General features: G+C 32.8%; 2 protein-coding genes across 12 annotated transcripts; both read left to right on the plus strand.

Annotated features, from left to right (window-relative positions):
- The first annotated feature begins 9,063 nt into the window (after positions 1-9,063).
- Positions 9,064-15,606, plus strand: LOC107002688 (WRKY transcription factor 44). Of its 10 annotated transcripts, none has more exons than XM_015200822.2 (8): positions 11,102-11,313; positions 11,394-11,464; positions 12,194-12,371; positions 12,456-12,687; positions 12,833-12,964; positions 13,252-13,961; positions 14,239-14,394; positions 15,088-15,606. In XM_015200822.2, exons 4-8 carry the CDS (start codon positions 12,469-12,471, stop codon positions 15,272-15,274), a joined length of 1,404 nt encoding a protein of 467 aa, XP_015056308.1. In that variant the 5' UTR covers positions 11,102-11,313; positions 11,394-11,464; positions 12,194-12,371; positions 12,456-12,468; the 3' UTR covers positions 15,275-15,606. The 10 variants fall into 10 exon arrangements, with proteins under 10 accessions (XP_027768362.1, XP_027768361.1, XP_015056308.1 ...); XM_015200824.2 differs by having other exon boundaries at positions 12,463-12,687; XM_015200823.2 differs by having other exon boundaries at positions 11,394-11,458.
- Positions 15,607-16,171: 565 nt separating this feature from the next.
- Positions 16,172-20,972, plus strand: LOC107032585 (probable serine/threonine-protein kinase PBL7). 2 transcript variants are annotated; one of them, XM_015234182.2, is made up of 5 exons: positions 16,172-16,410; positions 19,272-19,387; positions 19,665-19,845; positions 19,916-20,343; positions 20,436-20,972. In XM_015234182.2, exons 1-5 carry the CDS (start codon positions 16,335-16,337, stop codon positions 20,673-20,675), a joined length of 1,041 nt encoding a protein of 346 aa, XP_015089668.1. In that variant the 5' UTR covers positions 16,172-16,334; the 3' UTR covers positions 20,676-20,972. The 2 variants fall into 2 exon arrangements, with proteins under 2 accessions (XP_015089668.1, XP_015089669.1); XM_015234183.2 differs by having other exon boundaries at positions 16,173-16,410; positions 19,931-20,343.
- Positions 20,973-21,071: the final 99 nt, after the last annotated feature.

Here is a 21,071-nt window from a genome sequence, read left to right on the forward strand (position 1 = left end):
GTGGGTAATTTTGATTGGGCATTACCGTCTGCGCAAATCAATACAAACCAGACAATTAATCGCCAGATCTAGCACAAGTGGTCTACGCCGATTTAATCAGGGACTGGTGGGGCTTGACTTTTTTTCTCTTCATTTTCTTACAAAGAACTGAATTAAACGAACGAGACAATACATAAATATGTTATTTAATTTTATTATAATCATTATTTATATCATTGATTTTAAATATATATAAGTAGATATTTAAATTTTTATAATATTGAATAAGTAGATGCACATGCTCTACGTGATAATACACATGAAATGTCTCATAGGATGTAAATTGATCCTAACTCACATACATGAGTTTACATCGAACACATGCGTCTCCTTATTCAATTTTTTAAAAAGTTACATATCTATTTATGTACATCGAATATTGAAGGACATTGATGCAAGTAGAACCTGAAATAACAAACATTTTCTATTTATGTTGAAATTAAAATACATTACGTCCATATCTCATTGTCTTTACACATACTTGATACTTCTAACATGATCCAAATTAGAATGAACGAACCGTGTTTCATCATCTTGACATGTAATTAATACTTCTAACATGATCCAAGTTAGAATGATGCACTTATCTATCGATCAACTTCGATTCGATTTCGAAAATGTATGCTCTAAATAAAAGTATATTTTAGTACTCTTAAAAAAAAGTATTTTAAGTAAGGGGCGATTAATTGATAATATGGCGAGGAATCGGGAGCGTTTAAAGTAAAAAAGGGACCATACTACGTATGTGTTAATGATGTCCACTAGTTTTTTTGTTTTTTTTTTAAGGTGGGGTTTTTTTATGGGGTGTTGTCACTTCCTACTTGCAGATAAAGATTGTGTTTTTTTCCTCACATTGATGTGTCATCTTCAATGGGACCCACACTAGTGTATGTATGTGGTGAACAATATGTCCATTTGATTTGAATAAAAAGGAAATTGGGTGACACTTGTCATGAGATTATCCATTCAGTTTCAACATTTGGCCAACAATATTTGGTTACTTGCCCCTTCTTGCTTGCCAACCACAACCAAATTTAAGCACTTCATGTTTTTTTTTTTTGGTTTTTCTTTTTTCTTTTGCAATATATGTATGGTGTTCCAACATGTCCTAGGATGAGGATGAAACAATACTGCTTCCTCCGTTTCATTTTATATAGATCAGTTTGTCTAGATATAGAATTTAAGAAAAAAAGATTTTTTTTAAAATTTATAGTTTAAAATAAGTGATAGATATTTGTATGATTATAAATTATTTTATTAAGGATAAAATAAACATTTTAAAGTTAAATTGTTAATTAATAAATAGACAAATTAAGGAAAAAGAGTAATGTAAATTGAGGCAGACGGAGTAATATATTTTGTGTAATTTGATAAACAGAGAATGAATAGTGATGTATTCAGAATTTCTATCAAAAGGATCAACATAAAGTAGAGGATGAAGTTAAACTTGAAACCTCAAGATAAATTTGAATCCTTGAACGATTGTGTTAACTTTGATTCTTGTACATAAAAAAAAGTCTTAATTATATATAATGTAATTACTTATCAAGGATTGGGTGAACGCTCTTTTATCCTCTAAATTTCTCATGCGAGGATGATAGTATTAGTGTGTATATAAATCTTATCGCGATTTCGTGAAGACAAATTGTAACGATTCAAAAAAAAAAGAATTATATAAATAAGAATAAATAGGTATTTAAGGGCATAATTGTCCTTTCACGTTTTAAATGAATAAATAAATAAATAAATAAAACAGATTTGTATTTATTTATTTTAAATGTTATTTGACTAATTCTTGAATTAGTCTCCTAATCCAATTAGTCCTCTCTCTCTCACGCTCCTTAACTCCCTCTCTCACGTTCTCCATCTTCCTCACATTATTTCTGCCAAAATATCAACAGTTTTCATGCTTGAAGAACTAACAAAAAATTTTTAAGCAAAAGAAAAAGTAATCAAAACGTCAAGGCTAAGAGAGGTTTGTCGAGAGAGGTGTACGTTGAAGTGAATTGGGGGTGGTTTAGAGGAGTTTTCCGGGCAGCAACATTTAAAGTTTGAACTTCGATTAAGGTATGGGTTTCTCTCATGGAATTCTTTCTCCAAGAGTACTTTCTTTCGCACGTTTCTTAAACTCTTGAAAACTAAGGTTGTTCCCCTTCGTATTTCCTTGCCCTTAGATCCCTAACGAATTTGTAGGATGGGTATGTTGTGCTGTTAGATTTTTGCTTGAATGATGTGTTTAAATTAAATATGAATGTGTTTATGTGCGGGAAATCACGATAATGATCATCAAAATATGACCGGAAAAGTTGATGTATGGGTTGGTATAGGGCAGTGTTTTAGGCATTGTTTTGAGGTGTATAAGTTGTGTATTTATCATGTATTTCATGTGTGTAATGGGTGTACAATATGATGTTCATTTTGACGAAGTATAGTGAATTGAATGAACCATGAAATCTCCCTAAGAACTAATGTGAAATTTGACGAAAAAGTGCAGAAAAATCGTGGAATAACTTTCCAAAAACTTAGAAATAGGCTTAAAAAGAATCTGGAAATTTTCGGATGTCAAAGAAATTAAAAAAAAACGTTTTGTGGCCTGCAGGGATCGAACCCAGGACCTCCCTGCAGCTGCCTTAACAAGAAAAAAAAAAGGAATGCTGGGGGCGGGGATCGAACCCACGACCCCCATTCGCGAAAAAAAAAATAAAAAGAATAAAAAGGGAATGCTGGGGGCGGGGATCGAACCCACGACCCCCATTCGCGAAAAAAGAAAAAAAAAAGGATAAAAGGAGATGCTGGGGGCGGGGATCGAACCCAGACCCCCGTTCGCTAAAAAAATAAATAAATATGCGAGGCGTGGGAATCGATCCCACGACCTCAGTAGGCGAAAAATTTAAAAAAAAAAGTGAGGCCGTGGGGATTCGATCCCACAACCTCACTGCAGATGCCATTTAAACAAATTAAAGAAGAAGGGGCTGTGGGGGTTCGAACCCACCACCTCACAGCCTCCTCCTCAGCGAATTTAGCTGAAAAATAAGGGGGGCTGTGGAGGTTCGAACCCACAACCTCCCTATTCAAGCTATTTTAAATTAAAACAAAAAAAAAAAAAAAAAAAGGAGTTTGAATTAGAATTCTAATTAAAATAGAAAATTAATTCTTTCATGTAAATATTGAGATTTAAATTAGAAATAGAAAGTTATTCTTTCATGTAAATGATTGAAATTTAATTTAGAATTCTAATTAAGATAGAAAATTTATTATGTCATGAAAATGTTGAGATTTAATTTAGAGTTCTAAAGTTATGAAAATTAGAAATAAAATCAATGAAAAATATAAACGATATCCAAATGATTCAAGATTTGGGTTCCCGTGCCCAAACCTCCGTATTGATACATAAGTCATACGTGAGTAAAATATTCAAGAATAATGTCATCTAATTAGATCAAAAATCAAGATCTTGGTATATATACAAGATACATAAGTCTTGTAATACATAATCTTAGGAAAATAAGAATCACTTAACGAACTATAAATGAAGCCCCGTGGCTTGTATGTATAGACACATAAGTTTAACATACGTTCAAATTAAGTGAACCTAAGATATACGTAATGAAAGGAAGAATGTGGTGACAACCATGATGTGAGGCTAATGTATATGATGAGAGCAATCTCAAATGAGCCTAAGTAAAGGGTACCAATACGTACTCACCAATGAGAGTTTAAGATAATGAAGAGATCAGTCTCTATGAACACTCTAATGAAAATATTGAGTTTAAAACACTTAATACAAATGATGAGATGAGAAATCATCTATTGAGCTATGATGTCCTTATACTAGAAGCCAACTTCCATGATGTATGAGTTGAACGTAATGGAACTTTATACCGAGCACCGATAGGCTAGCTATGAGCGGTGATGCCTTCTTTCGGGAAGGGCGGAGGTTCACGTAACTCTCATGAGATGAGACCGTCCGGCTTGCCGGGTATGGGTCTCCATATATCTCCTAGTCTTTGAACCTATATTGCCACTATAGGGATCTGGCGGGGTTAAATTCCCATAAACGCCAGCATGTTATTGAATCACTTTGGCCGGTGATTCCACCTCTTTTCGGTGTGGGGGAGACACTGGATTTCATGATGCTCACATGATCTATGTCGGTTAAAGTTAAAGTTCCCAATGAATGAATGAGGCCAGCCTCAAATGAATCATATAAAGAAATGAATGATACCGAAGGTGTTAGGATAGGATAATCAAGAGGTGAGCTAGATTCAGGTAATGACATTAGGTCATTCCTGATCATTGCACAGCAAACCCGATGAAAGTCTTAAACTACATCCTAGGTATAGCTGGTGTTCGCACTGGCCTATGAATGAATTGAAATGAAATACGAATGAATGAGTGAAGCAGACTCTGTGTTTGCTAAAGAAGGCTCCCTAGTTGAGGTCCCATATGTTGAGCCCTCATTTTGGAAAGTCTTAAGGTTAAGTCTATGATAATAAGGTCTCATGGTATATGAATGAATAATATGAAAGAAACTATGTGTTATATGTTATGTGATAGGTGAAGATGTTATGTCTTGTGTGCAATACGATGATTATAATGATGCATGTCACTCTCATGGCATAACTTTCCTAATCTCATTTTAGCAAGTCCACTGACTTGACTTCCAAACATCATGTTGTTAGGGAAGAGCTCTTCTTTCTCATGCATGTCCCTGGTGTGTGCTTGCATATACCCATACTTAGTACAAGTGTGTACTAATTCCATACGAACATCTACTTTTAGGTGCAGGCACAGGTGGACGCTAGAGCTACAGGTTCGTTGTTGCAGCTATCCGGACGTCAGTATTCATCCGGAGTTTGGTAGGTCCTCATGCTTTCGAGGATGCTACTGTTTTACATTCTAGCGTAGTTTTAGAGTTGAGCTAGTGGAGCATGTTCCGCTAGCGTTTCTTTCCTGTTTTGGTTCAGACTTTGTATTGGTGCTATTTGGCCGATATACAATTAATACTTAATGAATTATTTCTTTCAGTTGCCTATCTCTTAAATGTTAGATGGTTGATGATGAACGATTACGAAATGTTAAGAATGTTTAGTAAGTATGATTAAAGAATCAACAATTTCAAATTTTCCGCTAAAATTAATCTATGTAAAGTAAGAATGACGTAAGTAGGCTTGTCTGCGACCTCTGAGAGGTCAACGACGCCGGTCTCGTCTGGGGTCTAGATTCCAGTCGTGACACAAATAAGTTATTTTCAAAATATCCTGACGTAAATCATCATTACGTGATTTTCAAATTTTAAACTTCTACACATATACTTTAATTTTATTTTTTCCATGATGTATGGATGATTTTTCAAGTTTAAATGTACCTCGAGACGGTTTGAACGAAACGAAAATAAATCAACCGTTTGTGATTCTCAAATTTTAGTAGATGTTTTGAAATAAATTTTATTTTTTAAAAAATATGGAGTTGAAGTTGATAATGGAATTATGTTTGAGTATATTTTTTCATTTAGAATAATGTTCGTGTTTAAATATACTTAAGCACAACTTTAAAGGTGAGTTGAAAAATAGATTATACTTTAAAATTGAATATTATGTGATCAAGCACTAGTTTTTAAAAATCATTTTGAAAACATGTAAACAATATTCATGTCCAAAGGTTCTTAAATATATCCTTTTGAATGACAAAATAGTTGGCGGTTAATGTTAAATAGCTTTATTCCACTCACTAAATATTTACCCAATGCATTTCTATTTTTTTGCCAAAATGTTGGCCATTCTAAATCAAATTGTGATGACTCATTGAGCACAATATGAGTTTACATGTCAGAAAATGACACTGATTCTTTCTAGCATCCTAATATAATAATTTATTGATCATTTGTGTTGATTTTGAGGTAAAATCAACTTATAAGGAGGATCATCCTCCCAATTTAAGATTTTTATTAATCTTATTGATTATTGTTACAACCACAACTATAAATAAACTCTAAAAAATTCACTTCAGGAGTTGATGTAAAATTAGATCTTGGGCTTAATTTTTATTTCTTTTACTATGTGAGAATTCTTAACACTCCCTTGCACACCTAGACCTCGTTTATTGGCGTGAACACTATAATACGGGGGAGGGGGTAACTTTGGTGAACAAAGAATTGAGATGAGTTTGACTCTAATACCATGTCAGGATGAATGTTTGGCCTAGTTCAATTCCAAAAGCTTGCTTACGAGCATAGAATTGTCCAAATCCATATAAGAAAACTAAATTCCTATTTTTTTTCGATATGAAAATTCTTTACACTTGGTATTTTTTTTTCTTATTCTGAAGAATATGATGTAGTATAATTCAATTCGAATGGAATCCAATTCATACCTCCTCCTGAATCACTCTTGTCATCAACTCAAGTAAGAATTTAGATCAGAATAGTAAAATAAACTTAATCATAACCCTACTTTTAGGATTATATTTCATATGTTATTATTGTAAACTAAACTTAATTAAAGCACTCAAGCACTAGATTATTCCCTTGGGCACAATTTCAGCACTACAAAGATTGAGGGAGTGCACAAATTCAGCACTACTAAGTTTAAGGGCCTAATGAGTAACACTCCCTTGTGTGATGAAAATCTTTATTTGAGCCTCTCCAACAACTAATTCCATGGAGGATATATTTGTAATAAATATTTTTTAAAAAAAAATTATGCAACACATATTATTTTTTTTCTTTCTCGTCTCTTTCACTTTTATACAAACACAAATTTATAAATTGTGTCTCTGTTTGTATAAAGCAAGAGAGAGTGTATATACAAATACAAATATATATCTCTTCATCCTATTCACTTATAATTATATTAATACATTCTTCTCTTACTCAGTTCTCTTTTGTCTTTCTCTCTCGCTTTACACAAATACAAATTATACAAATACAATGTACAATTTGTGTTTTTATAAAATGAGAGAAAGAGATTTGATATACAAATACAAATGTTTCAACTCGATTCAACTGTATGCTACTTCATATTTTATGCAGATATACAAACACAATCTCTAATACATATACATAGTATATACAATTATCTAACTAATATACATATACAATTCATCTCTTTCACTCTTTGCCCTCTCTCGCTTACCTCTCTCCTCTCTCTCCTAATCTCTCTTGCCACTCTGGCCTAACAAAAAGACATATACATACACAAACACAATTTTCATAGACAGAGACGCCTAATTTTATACAAATCCCTGCAATTTTACAAATATGATGCTTTATAACAAACATAGTTTGCTATGAAGCACAAATAACAAAAGTGTAGCTATAGGACGCTAGTATGATTTTATGTTTACTATTCCTAAAATTTACTCTACTATTTTCAATGCATCAAATTGAACAGGTATGAGAAATATCACACAATAAGTGTTGGTGTAATATTCTACAAATACAAAATATTACCGTTGAAAGCAAAATGACAAAAATAAATAAACAAAATCTTTAGGCTAAGGCGTAGATATCTCGCTCTCTTTAACGAGATTCAAGCCCACTGCGGCATAATCTACATCGATCAAGCAGTATCACTCATGACTTGTCCCCTACAAGATACAACATCCCCACAACGTCGTACAACTCAAGCAACTCCGGATTAGTTGAAAAGACCAAAGCTCCACAAAAAGAACACTTTCCTTCAACACATAATACTCACTTTTGTATAGTAAATATAGTTGAAGAGTTGGAATATTTTCTTTGTCTCATCTCTCTTTTACTACATCATAATAATATTATTATTTATTATGAATAAGGATTATAGGAGTAATTATTTTTTGAAAAAATTACGCGGTTAAGTAAATTTACACTACTTAATTACTTATCATAACTATAGTTTGCTATAATTACTACTCATCACTAACATTATACATTAATTATGTTGGCTAACTTCGAGTTTGTATAATTTGCCACATTTGTATATGTATAATTCGCCAGAATATACAAATACATATGTATAATATACAATTATCTAATCAATATACATATACAATTCACCGCTCTCCCACTATTTGTCATCTCTCACTCACCTCTATGCTCTCTCTCCCAATCTCGCTTTCCATTTATACAAATGCATATATATAATATACAATTATCTAACCAATATACATATACAATCTCTCTCCAACTCTCTGCCCTTTCTCCCAATCTCGCTCGCCTCTCTCCTCCCTCTCTTTCAATTTCGCTCGCCTCTCTCCTCTCTCTCTCAATCTTGTTTGTCATACATACAAATACATATATATAATATACAATTATCTAACCAATATACATACAGAATACACCTCTCTCTCTACTCTCTCCTCTCTTTCCCAGTCTCGCTCGCCTCTCTCTTTGCTATAACATGTAAATACGAATTATAATTATCAAACTATAGCTGTAAAGAATAATTAAATTATTTTTAATGGCTATATGTGAAACTCACAAAAGGTTTGTTCAACTACCGGTTTGGTATTGTGGTCCATTGCACGTGTCCACCTAACTTTACTAGGTTAAATCCTCAAATATTTATTGCAATTTTGTGAAGTGAAAAATTAAATTATATATTAAACTCCAATACTATATACAAATAATTATGTTTTGCTTAATAAAAATTATCATTAATTTCTTTGATTTACTTGTCAAATTGTCTGAGTCAGATTTGTATGTACTTCCTCAGTTCCTCCGTCTCAATTTAGCAAAACAATTAATTTTTTTTTCTCAGAAAATGGCCAAAAGCCCCCCTAAGCTATTACCGAATTTATAGTTACACACTTATTATTTATGGGGTCCTATCACTCTCTAAACTTTTTTAAAGTAAAATATCTAGCTTTCTATAAACTCACGCTCAGATTTATATTAGGCAGTGGTCTACACGCGCTGCCACATAATATTTACTCTTTTTTTGTAAAATTTTTTTAATTATTCTTTTATATTTTTTTTTTTGCTTTATATATTCATCTTCTCCTTTTCTCTTTCTTTTCCATTCCTCTATTTCTTTTTCTTTGAAGCTTTTCTGAATTTGACGACTATCGCATCTTCAACCTTCATCGTAATTTTAAACACTAGAAAATCTCGTTCTAAAAACTCTATCACTGATATTGTTTCTTCTTGCGCTATTATAACATTTCTCAAAGATTGATGTAAGAAACTCAATTGATGTTTACAACAATTTCAATAAGTGGGTCTTCTTCATCAAAGGGTTCAAAATTCGTGTTCGTATCTCTCTACAGTGTTGAGCATTGGGTCTGATTCATTCATACAACGCTTATTCGAGTTTTCATTTGACAATTTTGATGAATTTTGAGAAAATTCAAAATTTAAATTACGGACCTAAATAAGAAATTAGAGCAGATTACGAACCCTAAATTCAAGATTTGTAGTAGAAATGAACATTAACAACTAAATCCTTCTTAATTTTGAGAGGAAATTGTGATTCTTTTATAAAAGGAACAAGGATTAATGGTGTGGAAGAAGAAACAATGGATTTTTTAAAGGTGAAAAGATGACCAGTGGAGAAGAAGAAATTTATCGTCAAATTTCTGTTTCTGACGTGCCTAGAGGTGGTGACAACACCTCCCATGACAGGTCAGCACTTAGGTGTGTAGAAAATAAAACAATATAAAGTTTAGGTGGGTAGTAGGACACCCGTGAAGTTAGAGTGTGTAGTTGAGATTTCGCATATAGATTGGAGGAGTTTCAGACCATTTTTTCTTTTTTTTTCTTTATGTAACTTTTTAAAATAATATGTAACCTTAAATATTAAAATTTTCATTCTATGGTTTATCTTTATAGACATTCAAAGATTATTTTAGAAACACAAGTTTTAAAGTTTTTTCATAATTTAAATTACTTTCCGTATAAATACTAAATTTCTTTGACTTTTTATGTTCTTTTATATATTTTGAATGTCGTAGTAATATTTTCGACTCCATTATATCAATAAAAGATATCATGTAAGTTGCGACGGTTATAAAATTCCTTTGACTCTTTATGTATCTATTACTTTTTAATGTTTTGAATTACTTAGTTGTCGCGTTTGCATAAATGATTTGAAATGAGCTACGTAGGTAGTAAATTCCATATCAATAATATCACGTTTGATAGCTAGTTAATAAGTAAATCATTCACGTATAAAACTAATATCATGTTAGTTTTGCAATTTAAAAATTTATAATGTATAAAGTTATGATGGAATCGAAGTATTGATTTGTGTAGGATAGGAGATTAAATAAGCAATACATGAATAAGTAGATCCTCCGTAACTAATCATTTCTTAAAATGATATACAAATATATGCATAATTATTACCTGTATAATTTTAACCTACGGCTAAACAACTCAATAATTCATTTTTTCAAAAATAAATAAAATTATTAGAGACAGTTGAAGGGAAAATGAGAGAAGAATTCATAAGATGAGGAGTCGCACTCTTACTAATAAGACGAAAGTTTAGATATTCAATTAAGAGTTACTAAATTTCTTTAAAAGAAAAAGGATAAATATATACTCCATCATACTTTTGAAATATTGGTGTTTCTGTCGTTCAAAAACTAAAACATATATATCCTTCATACTAGTTGAAATACACGTGTCATAATCTTATTCACCGACCCGATATTTATTAAATATCCAATTCGATGGATAAAGTTGCAACACGTGTCTCTATTTAATCTTCCGTTAGAGTGAAGAACATATATACTTCACTTTTAAATGACAGAGACACCAATATCCCAAAAGTATGCATAGTGGATATCTGCATAGCGCATATACCACTTACGATAGTTCATAAATATATTTTATCCTTTTCCTTTTTTTAACATTTTAATAAAAATTCTGACTTCGCCCGGAAAAAATGTTGTGAGTTGGAAGGGTGGAAAAGTTTGTTGGGTTGCCTAGCAACTAAATACAAAAAAAAAAAAGCAGCACATCACACACTCATCAGAAAGTCAAAAGAGCAACAGCTAACATAGACAGTTAGTTGGCCTGAGACACACACTAGACCTGACACTATTTTTTATTAAAATTGTATAACACTATCTTTTTCTATTTTTTATTCAGTCCCTCCATACTCTTATCACAATTTGCTTATAACTAATAGTGAAAGAGACTAAACAAAATCTTCTCTTGTCTATACATTAATTACAAATCTCTTAATTTGTTTTTTTTCTTTACACCTATTTCTTATCTGTATGTAGTTCTTAAGAAAAAGGGACAATTTTTCATACTGAAAAAACATAATAAGAAGTTTTCATTTCAAGGTTAAGTTGGACTTTTTTAAAAATTTATTGAATTTAAGTTTTTTGAAACATTCTTAAGATTGTTTGGTTTTGCAATGCAGGTTCAGTAAATGGGATTCAGTGTGAGCTTTGATGAATTCTTAGGTTTTTTCTCTATCTCCATTTGGTAAAGGTTTGTTCTTTTGGGGTTTGATCCTTTTCTTTGGTTCTTAACTATGTGTGTGTGGGTGGGATTGACACTATCCTTCCTGCTCCGCTCTTAACCAGAGGTCGAAAATAGAAAAATCTTGGTAGGAAGCGCTTTCCTCTTTGTGCCTTATGCGGTGGAAGCAAAAAAAATGAAGTTTACGCTATCCGATTCAATTTGTTTGTCTGGTTTTGACTTTGTAGGAAGTTTAAGAAAATGAATAAAACTTTTTAATCTTGTGATTATAAAGTAAAGATATATATAATGTACCAAAATGCCCGTTAATCTTGTATTGAAGTTACAATTAAAGAGTTCACAAAAAAGGAAAGAAACGTTCTTTTTGAAATGGATTGAAAGGAAAGTAAGACAGTGAAATTGAAACGAAGGGAGTATGATAGAGTAAAACAAAGAAATTGAAATGGAGGGAGTATGATAGTTGCTTTTATGGTGGTTGATTTTGTTTACTATCTTTTAAATTGGAAGTTTTGTGGAGCAAATTTTATTAGTGAAAAGGACTTGAATTTGATTTGTTTATTAGTACTTTTGAGTAGTTTGAAGTTGCTATATCATTTGTTGACTGATAGGACAAGGAGTAACACAATGTTTTTCTGTCAAAACTTTAACTTTTGAGATTATGTGTTCTTTATATATATCCGAAGATGCTATAGTAATCTTCGTTAGAAAGTATTAACTGTAGTCATGCTGTTGAATCAGAGAGTTACATTAGTACGTGATAGAGTCGGTAAGATTGGAGAATTTCCGTGATGTAAATCCAGTCAAGTGCAAACGAAATGATCGAGTAGATATCTTCCTTTACATTACTGGAAAACTTTAGAACTCGAAGGCTTAAGGACTTGAAAACATTCTGTCAATTGGTCTATTGTTACTACAAGTATGTTTTTTGATTATGTACTTTGTACTATATATCTGTTGCATATTTCTAGTCCTTACTTTGATTCATTTTTTTACATGGAAGACAACAGATCAAGATGGAGGTCAATGAACCTGCGAAAATAGCTATAGTTAGACCAGTAGCTTCAAGGCCAAGATGTCCTATTTACAAATCTTTCTCAGAGCTCTTAGCTGGTGCGGTAGATATCTCATCCACAAATGTTCGTTCTGAAATGGCGATTACTGCCATAAGACCAAAGACTGTAAGGCTGAAGCCTGTAACAAACCATGCTTTAGTTGGAGAGAGCTCTTCACAGGTCGATTTTCTCTCTTTCTATGCTTCCATCATGTATGGCTTAAACGTTTCTTTGTTTCGTTATACTTCAATTGTGCATCTTGAATAAATATTCAAATTGTTTTGCTGAGAACTTTTTAATCCTATAGTAAAACTTGTTATTTCAGGTTGGCGTGTCTGAGGCACCAGGTGGTTGTCGATCAGATTACATCCTGCAATCGGTAGAGAAACCCAAGGTCCTGTATAAACCCATAGCTAAACTTGCACCAAGGAAAACAATTCCTCTCCTTGAAAATAAGGTTAGTTTCCTTTTATATGTTGCGATCTATGTTGCTCTGACTCTTTAGAAATGTCAATGGGTGCATGGCGGATCCTCCAAAAGTAGCACATTTTTGTAGAATCTAGCTACATAGGTTGCGACTTGCGATGATGGGACGACCCTTTTTTGTTAGTGTACAATAGTGCATAAATTCAGGCGGGATCAAGTTTCCTGCACTATTCAAATTGTTGTCTCACAATACGAGTAATGAATAGCTGAAGAAATGTACTATAATATTGTTTAAATTCTAGCACATCTTATGCATAGGGAAGCTCTGCATCTGATCAGCGACGAGAAAAAGCTGATGCTAAGGCTGATGCCCAATCAGCAAAAGAAGCTAAACAACATCATGACCTTACGACAGAATCTAAACGAAGTCTCTTAGCAAAATCAGGAGAAGACAAAAGAATAGTGCATTCAACAATCGTATCAGAGAGCACAGAAGAGGTTCCACAGTCTTTGATCAACACAAGTAATGTCGATCGTCCTAGTTATGATGGATATAATTGGAGAAAATATGGACAAAAGCAAGTTAAAGGAAGTGAATACCCGAGAAGTTACTATAAGTGCACGCATCTAAAGTGTCCTGTGAAAAAGAAGGTTGAAAGATCATATGATGGTCAGATTGCTGAAATTGTTTACAGGGGTGAACACAACCACCCAAAGCCTCAGCCTCCAAAGCGCAACTTGTCAGACGTACAAGTGCGAGCAGCCGTATGCAATGACACTTCTAAAGAAACAAATAACCCTGCATGGAGTAACCAACATCCTCAGACAAGTGAAGCTTACGTCTGTAGGATAGAAAATCCGAATGATGTCGGGTTGACTATAAATTCAGCTCATTCTAGCAAAGCACCATGCTTTTATGATCCCATTGCAGCTGCAGGAATGCACACTGATGCCGGAAATTCTGAAGATTCTGCTGAAGGAAGTAAAAAGTTGAAGGCTACTTGTGGTGACACAAAAACTAAAAGAAGGTAAGAAGCAAGTAAATTCAATTATATTTATCACCTATCATAACTTAGTCTATCTACAGAACCGTTGCTAGCACCCTACATTTCACTCATTCTTGTTGCTAAGTCATTTGTCTATTAGTTCATTGTTCACATTTATTTTCTAAGAACTTTAGGTGAGATTTTTCCTATGTGTATTTGAATATTTATTCGACTTTGGTAGTTGTTATTCGGAAATACAACTGTAGTCTTTCATGTTATCACTTTCTAATAGTGACTATTATGGGGTTTTACCTTCCAGGAAAACTAAAGGCCTATGCAATGGAGCAGGTACATCAGGGGAAAGTACATTTCCTTATATTCCAAAACAAAGTACCACTGACTCTGAAATTACCGAGGATGGCTTTCGCTGGAGAAAATATGGACAGAAGGTTGTGAAAGGAAGTTCGTATCCCAGGTAAAATTCTTTTCTCATCCTTGTGCACAAACTTTAGAAGACAAAATCCAAGCAAATACCATACAGGGTGGAATGACACTATAATAACTCACAAAGCATGCATATGATGAAGGTTACGTTATGCATGAATTTTGTAGCTTCTCGAATGTCAAACATCGGTCTCCTTCCTACTAGAACTAATAGGTTGATAAAAAATCAACACACAAAATCATATTGTGGAAGTATCCATCATGATTTATGAGTATGTAAAGGCGTCTGTGAGGGACTTGAGAATGGTCAGAGCCATTTATAACTGATGTTAAAGTAACTAACTGATAAAGCATAGTAAACGCAACACTTTGTTTTCAAGTCTTCAGAGAAAAATGAGCTCTAGCTAAGTTAGATACACTGAACTGACTTGGCCACTTGGGAGGCATCTCATCCTGTTTATGTATGATAACAGGCGTCTGTGGTAACATGATAATAGGTGTGAAGAATGCATGATATAATGTATACATCATATGTTAGAGTTGTCTATGTTACTATAACAATACATGGTTCTAATTTAAGTTTAACTCGTTACATTCGTTGATGGATTAGTTCACATAATATCTTGAATGATTGAGAAGAAGAACAAAAAATGCTTTGGCGGTTTGGCCTATTTCCCTCTAATATATTTTCCTATCATCATGTCTTGATTGCTGCTGTATACAGAAGCTATTATAGATGCACAAGTCCTAAATGCAGCATGCGTAAGTTTGTTGAAAGAACCATGGATGATCCAAAAGCCTTTATTACTACATATGAGGGAAAACACAACCATGGTGTTCCAAACAGAAGACCAAATTCAGAGGCATCCAAGACAAGCTCAAAATCTTCAGCTATGAAAGAGAAATCATAGTGTCCGCGATCAGAATAACCTCATCCCAGCAAAAATAAACTACATGCTAATATTATACAATCAAGAAGATGGTTTAGCAAATCGGAAATTAATGAAGTTAATCTTATTGCTGTAGTCATTATATTTCCTTTGCTAAACCATCTGAGATCGCCAAATGCTTGGGAGTTCTGTTTTGCTTGAAGAGGCTACTATTGAGATCTTTTCAAGCATCAAGAATGTAAACAATCGGCCTCTTATTAGTTATCTATATATGTTCAAGACATAAATATTAAATTGTTAAGTTGACAAACAGTTATTTCAAAATATGAGTTTCTTATTTAGCTTTTTTGATACCTTATTATACTGTTTTGAAGTGTGCATCTTTTCTCTTCATTTAATAGTACAAACTATTAACTTAGAATTCAGTAACTTAAAATAACTAGAATCTTAAATTCATAGTTCAGCCTAATGCTTTATTTTCTGTCTGCAAATTTTACTCATCAACTTCTTTTTCTGATTTACCGGTTTTAGAGCATACTTCAATATTTGTTCTTTTGGAATTAAGGATGTGTTTGGTATGAAAGAAAAATATTTTCTTGAAAAATAAATGAAAAGTAAATTTATATTTACTTTCAAATATTTGGTAAGTAAACAAGAAAATATTAACCTGAAAGTCGAATTACTATATACTAATATCAAGTAAAACACTATGAAGTGAGATAAGGTAGGAAGTGGGGGTTCAGGGGTGACATGGTCAAGGGGAATGGGTTGTGGGGACTGCATGGATGCGAGACAATAAACTTGAAATGATATTTAATTTTCTTAAATTATTAGAAATAGTTTTAAAAATATCTCTTATTTAAATTATAAACAACCTTAAGAACACCTCTTGGTTTGACTAAAATGAACTTAAATGCATTTTTGATAAGACATTATTATCTGTCGACTGTTCAAAGACAAAACTAATAATTTGAATCGTTTTTTATACTTTTCTCTAATTGATTATAACACCATGACTAGTTTGTCTACATATGTGTACATGAAAAAACAGTCATAATTTTCCAGCGATACAAAGTCAACGATGAAGTGTTTTTCATGCACCGGTCAATGGAAGAAGACGTCACCGGAGGTTGACCGGCGGCGACCTGTTGCTGCAGGTATCCATAAATCTTTACTCATTACAACTAATTTTTCAATTTGGCATTTAAATTTTCTAGGAATTCCAGAAAATTGGAGAAAAGAGGAAGAAAACAGTAGAATTTAAAGAGAATTTGGTGATTTCATTCATCATACTCCAAAAAAACTGATCTGTAATTATTTTTTCCTAATATGTCCAAGCCTTCGTGGACATAGTTATCCACCAACACGTGTTGGTGGATAGTGACCAGATTTTTTACTAAGGGATCAAAACATAAAAGAAGCAATGATACGAAAAAAGTCTAAAGGAATCCGACATCTATTTATATATCATATATTATTATAAGTGTGAAGCTCCAAAGTAGAAAAGTTGAATTACAATTTTACCCTTATGCCAAATTCAAATGTTATTAAATAAATAATTAATTAAATATTAAAAATAAGAGTTATCCCTTTGAATAGATACATGTATGTGTTTCATCTTCCAAATTAATTTATATCTTTAATTAATATTTGTTTTTAATTTATAATAATACTTGACCTTTCAACTTTGTAAGTGAATCTTCATATTCCAAAACTATATTTTTTTCCCTATAAATACAAATCTTTCTATGAAAATTTTCTAATAGTATTTTCATAGAAAGATTTATACGTGATACAATTTTTGTGTGTGGAAGACTAGAGAAGATTTAATCAAGTGAAGAAAATTTCAAGGCAAAGAGGATTTCTGTCAAGATTACAAGGCGAATGTAATTATAGGGATGAATAACACTTCAATTACTAGAATATCGGAGTTTGATGTATTTTGTTTTTGTAATTTGCCGAGATTAGAACTATGATAAGACCCCTCCATTTATGTAGTTGAATGTCGCTTTCGTTAACTTCTCTTCCAAAACTTTTAACTTTTTTTTATGGTCAAAGGTTAAATGTTTATTACTATAGCTTTTTTTCAACTTGCATTATCAATAAAAAACAGGGAAAGGAATGTCTTAAAAATATGGAAAGGAATATCTTCAATTTACATTATCAATTTGCATTTTTGTTGGTAGCCTTATGCTAAACTTGCTCCCATATTTGATTTTTTTTTTGTACTTGTAATTTTATTTTAAGAATGTATTTGATTGAATGGTGTATTTTCGTATAAATTTTTTAATACTTAGTCATAATGATTTTCCATTACAAATTTAGTATATTTGAATTCTTTTATATATTTTATTCTTAGATTACAGTTTTGTTTACACAGTACATTTGAATTTTATAAATTGTTTAATAAATTAAATGTTAATATTAAATAGTAAATAGTAAATCATCATATTAGTATACATAACTTACCATCAACTTGTAAATGTATGTGACTCTCACTAATTATATTCATTATGTTCATTACTCTCATTTCTCATCGATAATCTCAAATGGATTAATATTTATTTATGACAACTCTTTGTATTTCTCAATGTTATCCAATAATAAATAGTAACATTTCACACAATAATATATAAACTTAAACCAATTGAAAAAAAATGAGAAAATTTCTATGCTCTCTTTTCTCGTCTCTTTTTATTTATTTAATTTAACATTTATGTTTCTTGCTTGTTGTTATTGTACAACGTACTTTCTATTGTTGTGTTACTATTATTGATAATTTACTATGGCCTGTTGCTTTGTATACATTAATCTATCATGTTGTATTTTAATATCTTCATTGGAATATTGAATTTGTGTGATAGTTATTTTTACTTTATGCACTTTTAGTCAATTTTATAATTAAAGATATAATATTTTTACTAGGAAGATATATGTAGTTTCTATCGAAACAATGATAAATTTTACGATACAAAATTTATATGAAGTATCTTGGAATAAACGTGCAACGCACGTTCCTAAATCTAGTATACATAAATACACAAGTTCTTTTTTAGTTCAACCTTGTATATATAATATAATTTTCCATTTAAAGGGCTCGGATAATCCCCTTGCTCCCACTTGTCCCCGCCCTTGCTGGTGGGAGGCAGTAGGTATTATGTCGAGTTAGTCTAGGTGCACAAGCTGACCCAGAAACATGGGTTTAGTTTCAAACACCTGTGGTTAAAAAAGAGTTTAGTGTGTAATCACTCTGAAGAATTCCTTTTTCAAGGCCATAGCCTTATTGTGCCCCTTCTGTTGCACTTCAATGGTAACCCCTCAATCTGCTATTTTCACACTTAAAAACTGCCTTGATAGCTAGCCTTAAGTTCAAACTGTCGTAGGCAATCGCCAATCAGTGCACCAATTCACTTCCATAAAAGATGTCTTAGTGAAAGCCTATGTTGCATTAGCTGTCTCTTCATAACATCCTTTTATCGGAGGTTAGTGAGTGGTTTACTTATCAAACTATAGTTTCTTATAGACCTTCTAAAATAGATCGTTATCTCAAAAACTCGTTCAGATCAGTTGGCTGAGGCCACTTGACTATTACTGCAATGTTACTTGGTTAGGCTAAGGCCACTTGCTCATTATTGCAACCGTACTTGGTAACTGTTAACCACGTGACTAGAGATATAAATAAATTTAGATGAATTGTGGTTTATCCAAAACTATATAAGGAGAATAGAGACCGTTGCTCAATTAAAGTGGGACACTTAACAAGGATAATACTTTCTTTCAGGAAGCTGATCTGTTGTCCGTAAACTCTCTAAAAAATTGATGTTAGCTGTAACAAATGAAAAGATGAATCTTTGTACCAGTTTCTTGATTTTTCGCTTGGTTTTTGTTCATCAGCTGGTTACTCTTGACATATTTGGACACATTCCGCTTAGTTTTAGTTGTATCTTGTAAATTGATGATGCATAATTTTGTCATCATGCTACAAAGCTGCTAATGATGAATTCCGCTCATATTTCAGTCAAGATTTTTAAATTCGAGGAATTAGCAGCTGCAACAAGCAATTTTCATGAGGATTGTCTTCTTGGAGAGAATGATTATGGAAGAGTTTACAAAGGAAAAATCGATTCCAAACAGGTTAATGCTCCTATGGTTTTCTTACTGATCAGATAGGACAGAGAGAGAAGTGGAAGGCGTTCTCAAAACTGTATGTCTGAGGCCTCATATTGTAGATATGGCACACCGTGTTTTCCTTCAACAATAGATTGAACTGAAGTAAATCTAATGTGTCGATGACCAGGATCATTTGATAAAATTAATTAGTTCAGTATGACATTACGCTTGATTATAATGCATTTGATGTCCAAGTTATGCCAGAACTGTAGATTGAAACCTTCTATATGATTTGGTGCAGGATGTTGCTATCCAGAAAAAGGATCATGATAGAAGAAGGAATTTTCTTGTTGAGATTTGTATGTTAAGTTGGTTACGCCATCCTAATATTGTTAGTCTGGCTGGCTATTGTGCTGATGGTGATCATAGACTTCTCGTTTATGAAAACGTTCAACTAGGATCATTGAAAGAGCATCTTCATGGTATTTGTTTTCGTAGTTTAATTTGTTATGCTTTTTGTTGTGTTTAGTTGTTTTCATATGGTGTCTGTAGTGAAATTTTCTGCAGATTCCGCTCCTGATAAGAAGCAACTTGATTGGAACACTAGAATGAAAATAGCTTCTGAAGCAGCAAAAGGATTAGAGTATTTACATGACAAACAACAGCCAACTGTAATACACCGCGGTATAAACTGCTCTAACATTTTGCTTGGTGAGGGATATCAAGCTAAGTTATCTGGCTTTGGCTTCGCAAAACTGGGGCCTCCAGACGGTAAAACCCATGTATCTGCAATATTTGAGGGAAATTATGGTCACCAAGCACCAGAGCATGCCACGATATGCGAGGTGAGTGTACAAACAGGACTATTGAGTGTGAAAACAGATGTTTACAGCTTTGGGGTTGTCCTTTTAGAGATCATTACAGGAAGGGAAGATATCGGAAATCCAAAAAGTGGAGAAGAGTCCAGTCTTATTGCTTGGGTAATTTTATGCCTTCCCTTTGTATGAATTTCGTGCAAGTTAGTATGCTATCTGTGACGAAAATGATATGTTGTTCTTCTTTTGTATGTTAGGCAAAACCATTGATCAAAGACAACAAGTTTTCAGAAATGGCAGATCCAGCACTTCAAGGACATTATCCTGCTACAGGCTTGAAGCAAGCTGTTCTAGTCGCAAGCACGTGTGTCCAAAAGCAACCTCACACTCGTCCTACCATGGCAGAGGTAGTGACATCTTTAACTTATATTGCTCAAGGAAAATATGATTCTGTAACTCAGGCTTTATATAATCCTGTCCTGAGTGATGGCAACTGATAAGTGTTGCTGAAAATCAAATATTGAAGTGCTTGTGCCACTCGCGGACTCAGTGTTTAGTTGTACTGGTGGAAGGTAACAAGTACCTGAGAAATTAGTCGATGTGCACACAAGCTGCCACAGACACCACAATGTGATACATGAAATTTAATTGCAAATTTGAGCTTATGTGAATTAGTTTTGGGTGTTCTAAACTCACTGGTGAGAAATTTCAGTTCATTTTTACATATGGTTCAGTCATGTATGCATGACTAAAGGGATTTCTTAGACTTGTGTGTTTGATAAGTTTGATGATTACGTATTATTCTTTATGATATATAAAACTTATGTTTCTAATTTGATTATGTTAGTCGCGCTGTGGCCTCTGAACGTATCGTCCCATCTCATCTTTATATG

Source organism: Solanum pennellii, chromosome 10 (genome assembly GCF_001406875.1).
Source record: "Solanum pennellii chromosome 10, SPENNV200".
In the NCBI taxonomy this organism is placed as follows: domain Eukaryota; kingdom Viridiplantae; phylum Streptophyta; class Magnoliopsida; order Solanales; family Solanaceae; genus Solanum; species Solanum pennellii.

Coding starts and splice junctions, on each gene's coding strand:
- LOC107002688 (XM_027912561.1), top strand. CDS start 12,469: ATGGAGGTCAATGAACCTGCGAAAATAGCTATAGTTAGACCAGTAGCT. Junction 12,688..12,832: donor TTGGAGAGAGCTCTTCACAG/GTCGATTTTCTC, acceptor TTGTTATTTCAG/GTTGGCGTGTCTGAGGCACC. Junction 14,395..15,087: donor AAAGGAAGTTCGTATCCCAG/GTAAAATTCTTT, acceptor TGCTGTATACAG/AAGCTATTATAGATGCACAA.
- LOC107032585 (XM_015234182.2), top strand. CDS start 16,335: ATGAAGTGTTTTTCATGCACCGGTCAATGGAAGAAGACGTCACCGGAG. Junction 16,411..19,271: donor GCGGCGACCTGTTGCTGCAG/GTATCCATAAAT, acceptor CTCATATTTCAG/TCAAGATTTTTAAATTCGAG. Junction 19,846..19,915: donor ATTGAAAGAGCATCTTCATG/GTATTTGTTTTC, acceptor TGGTGTCTGTAG/TGAAATTTTCTGCAGATTCC.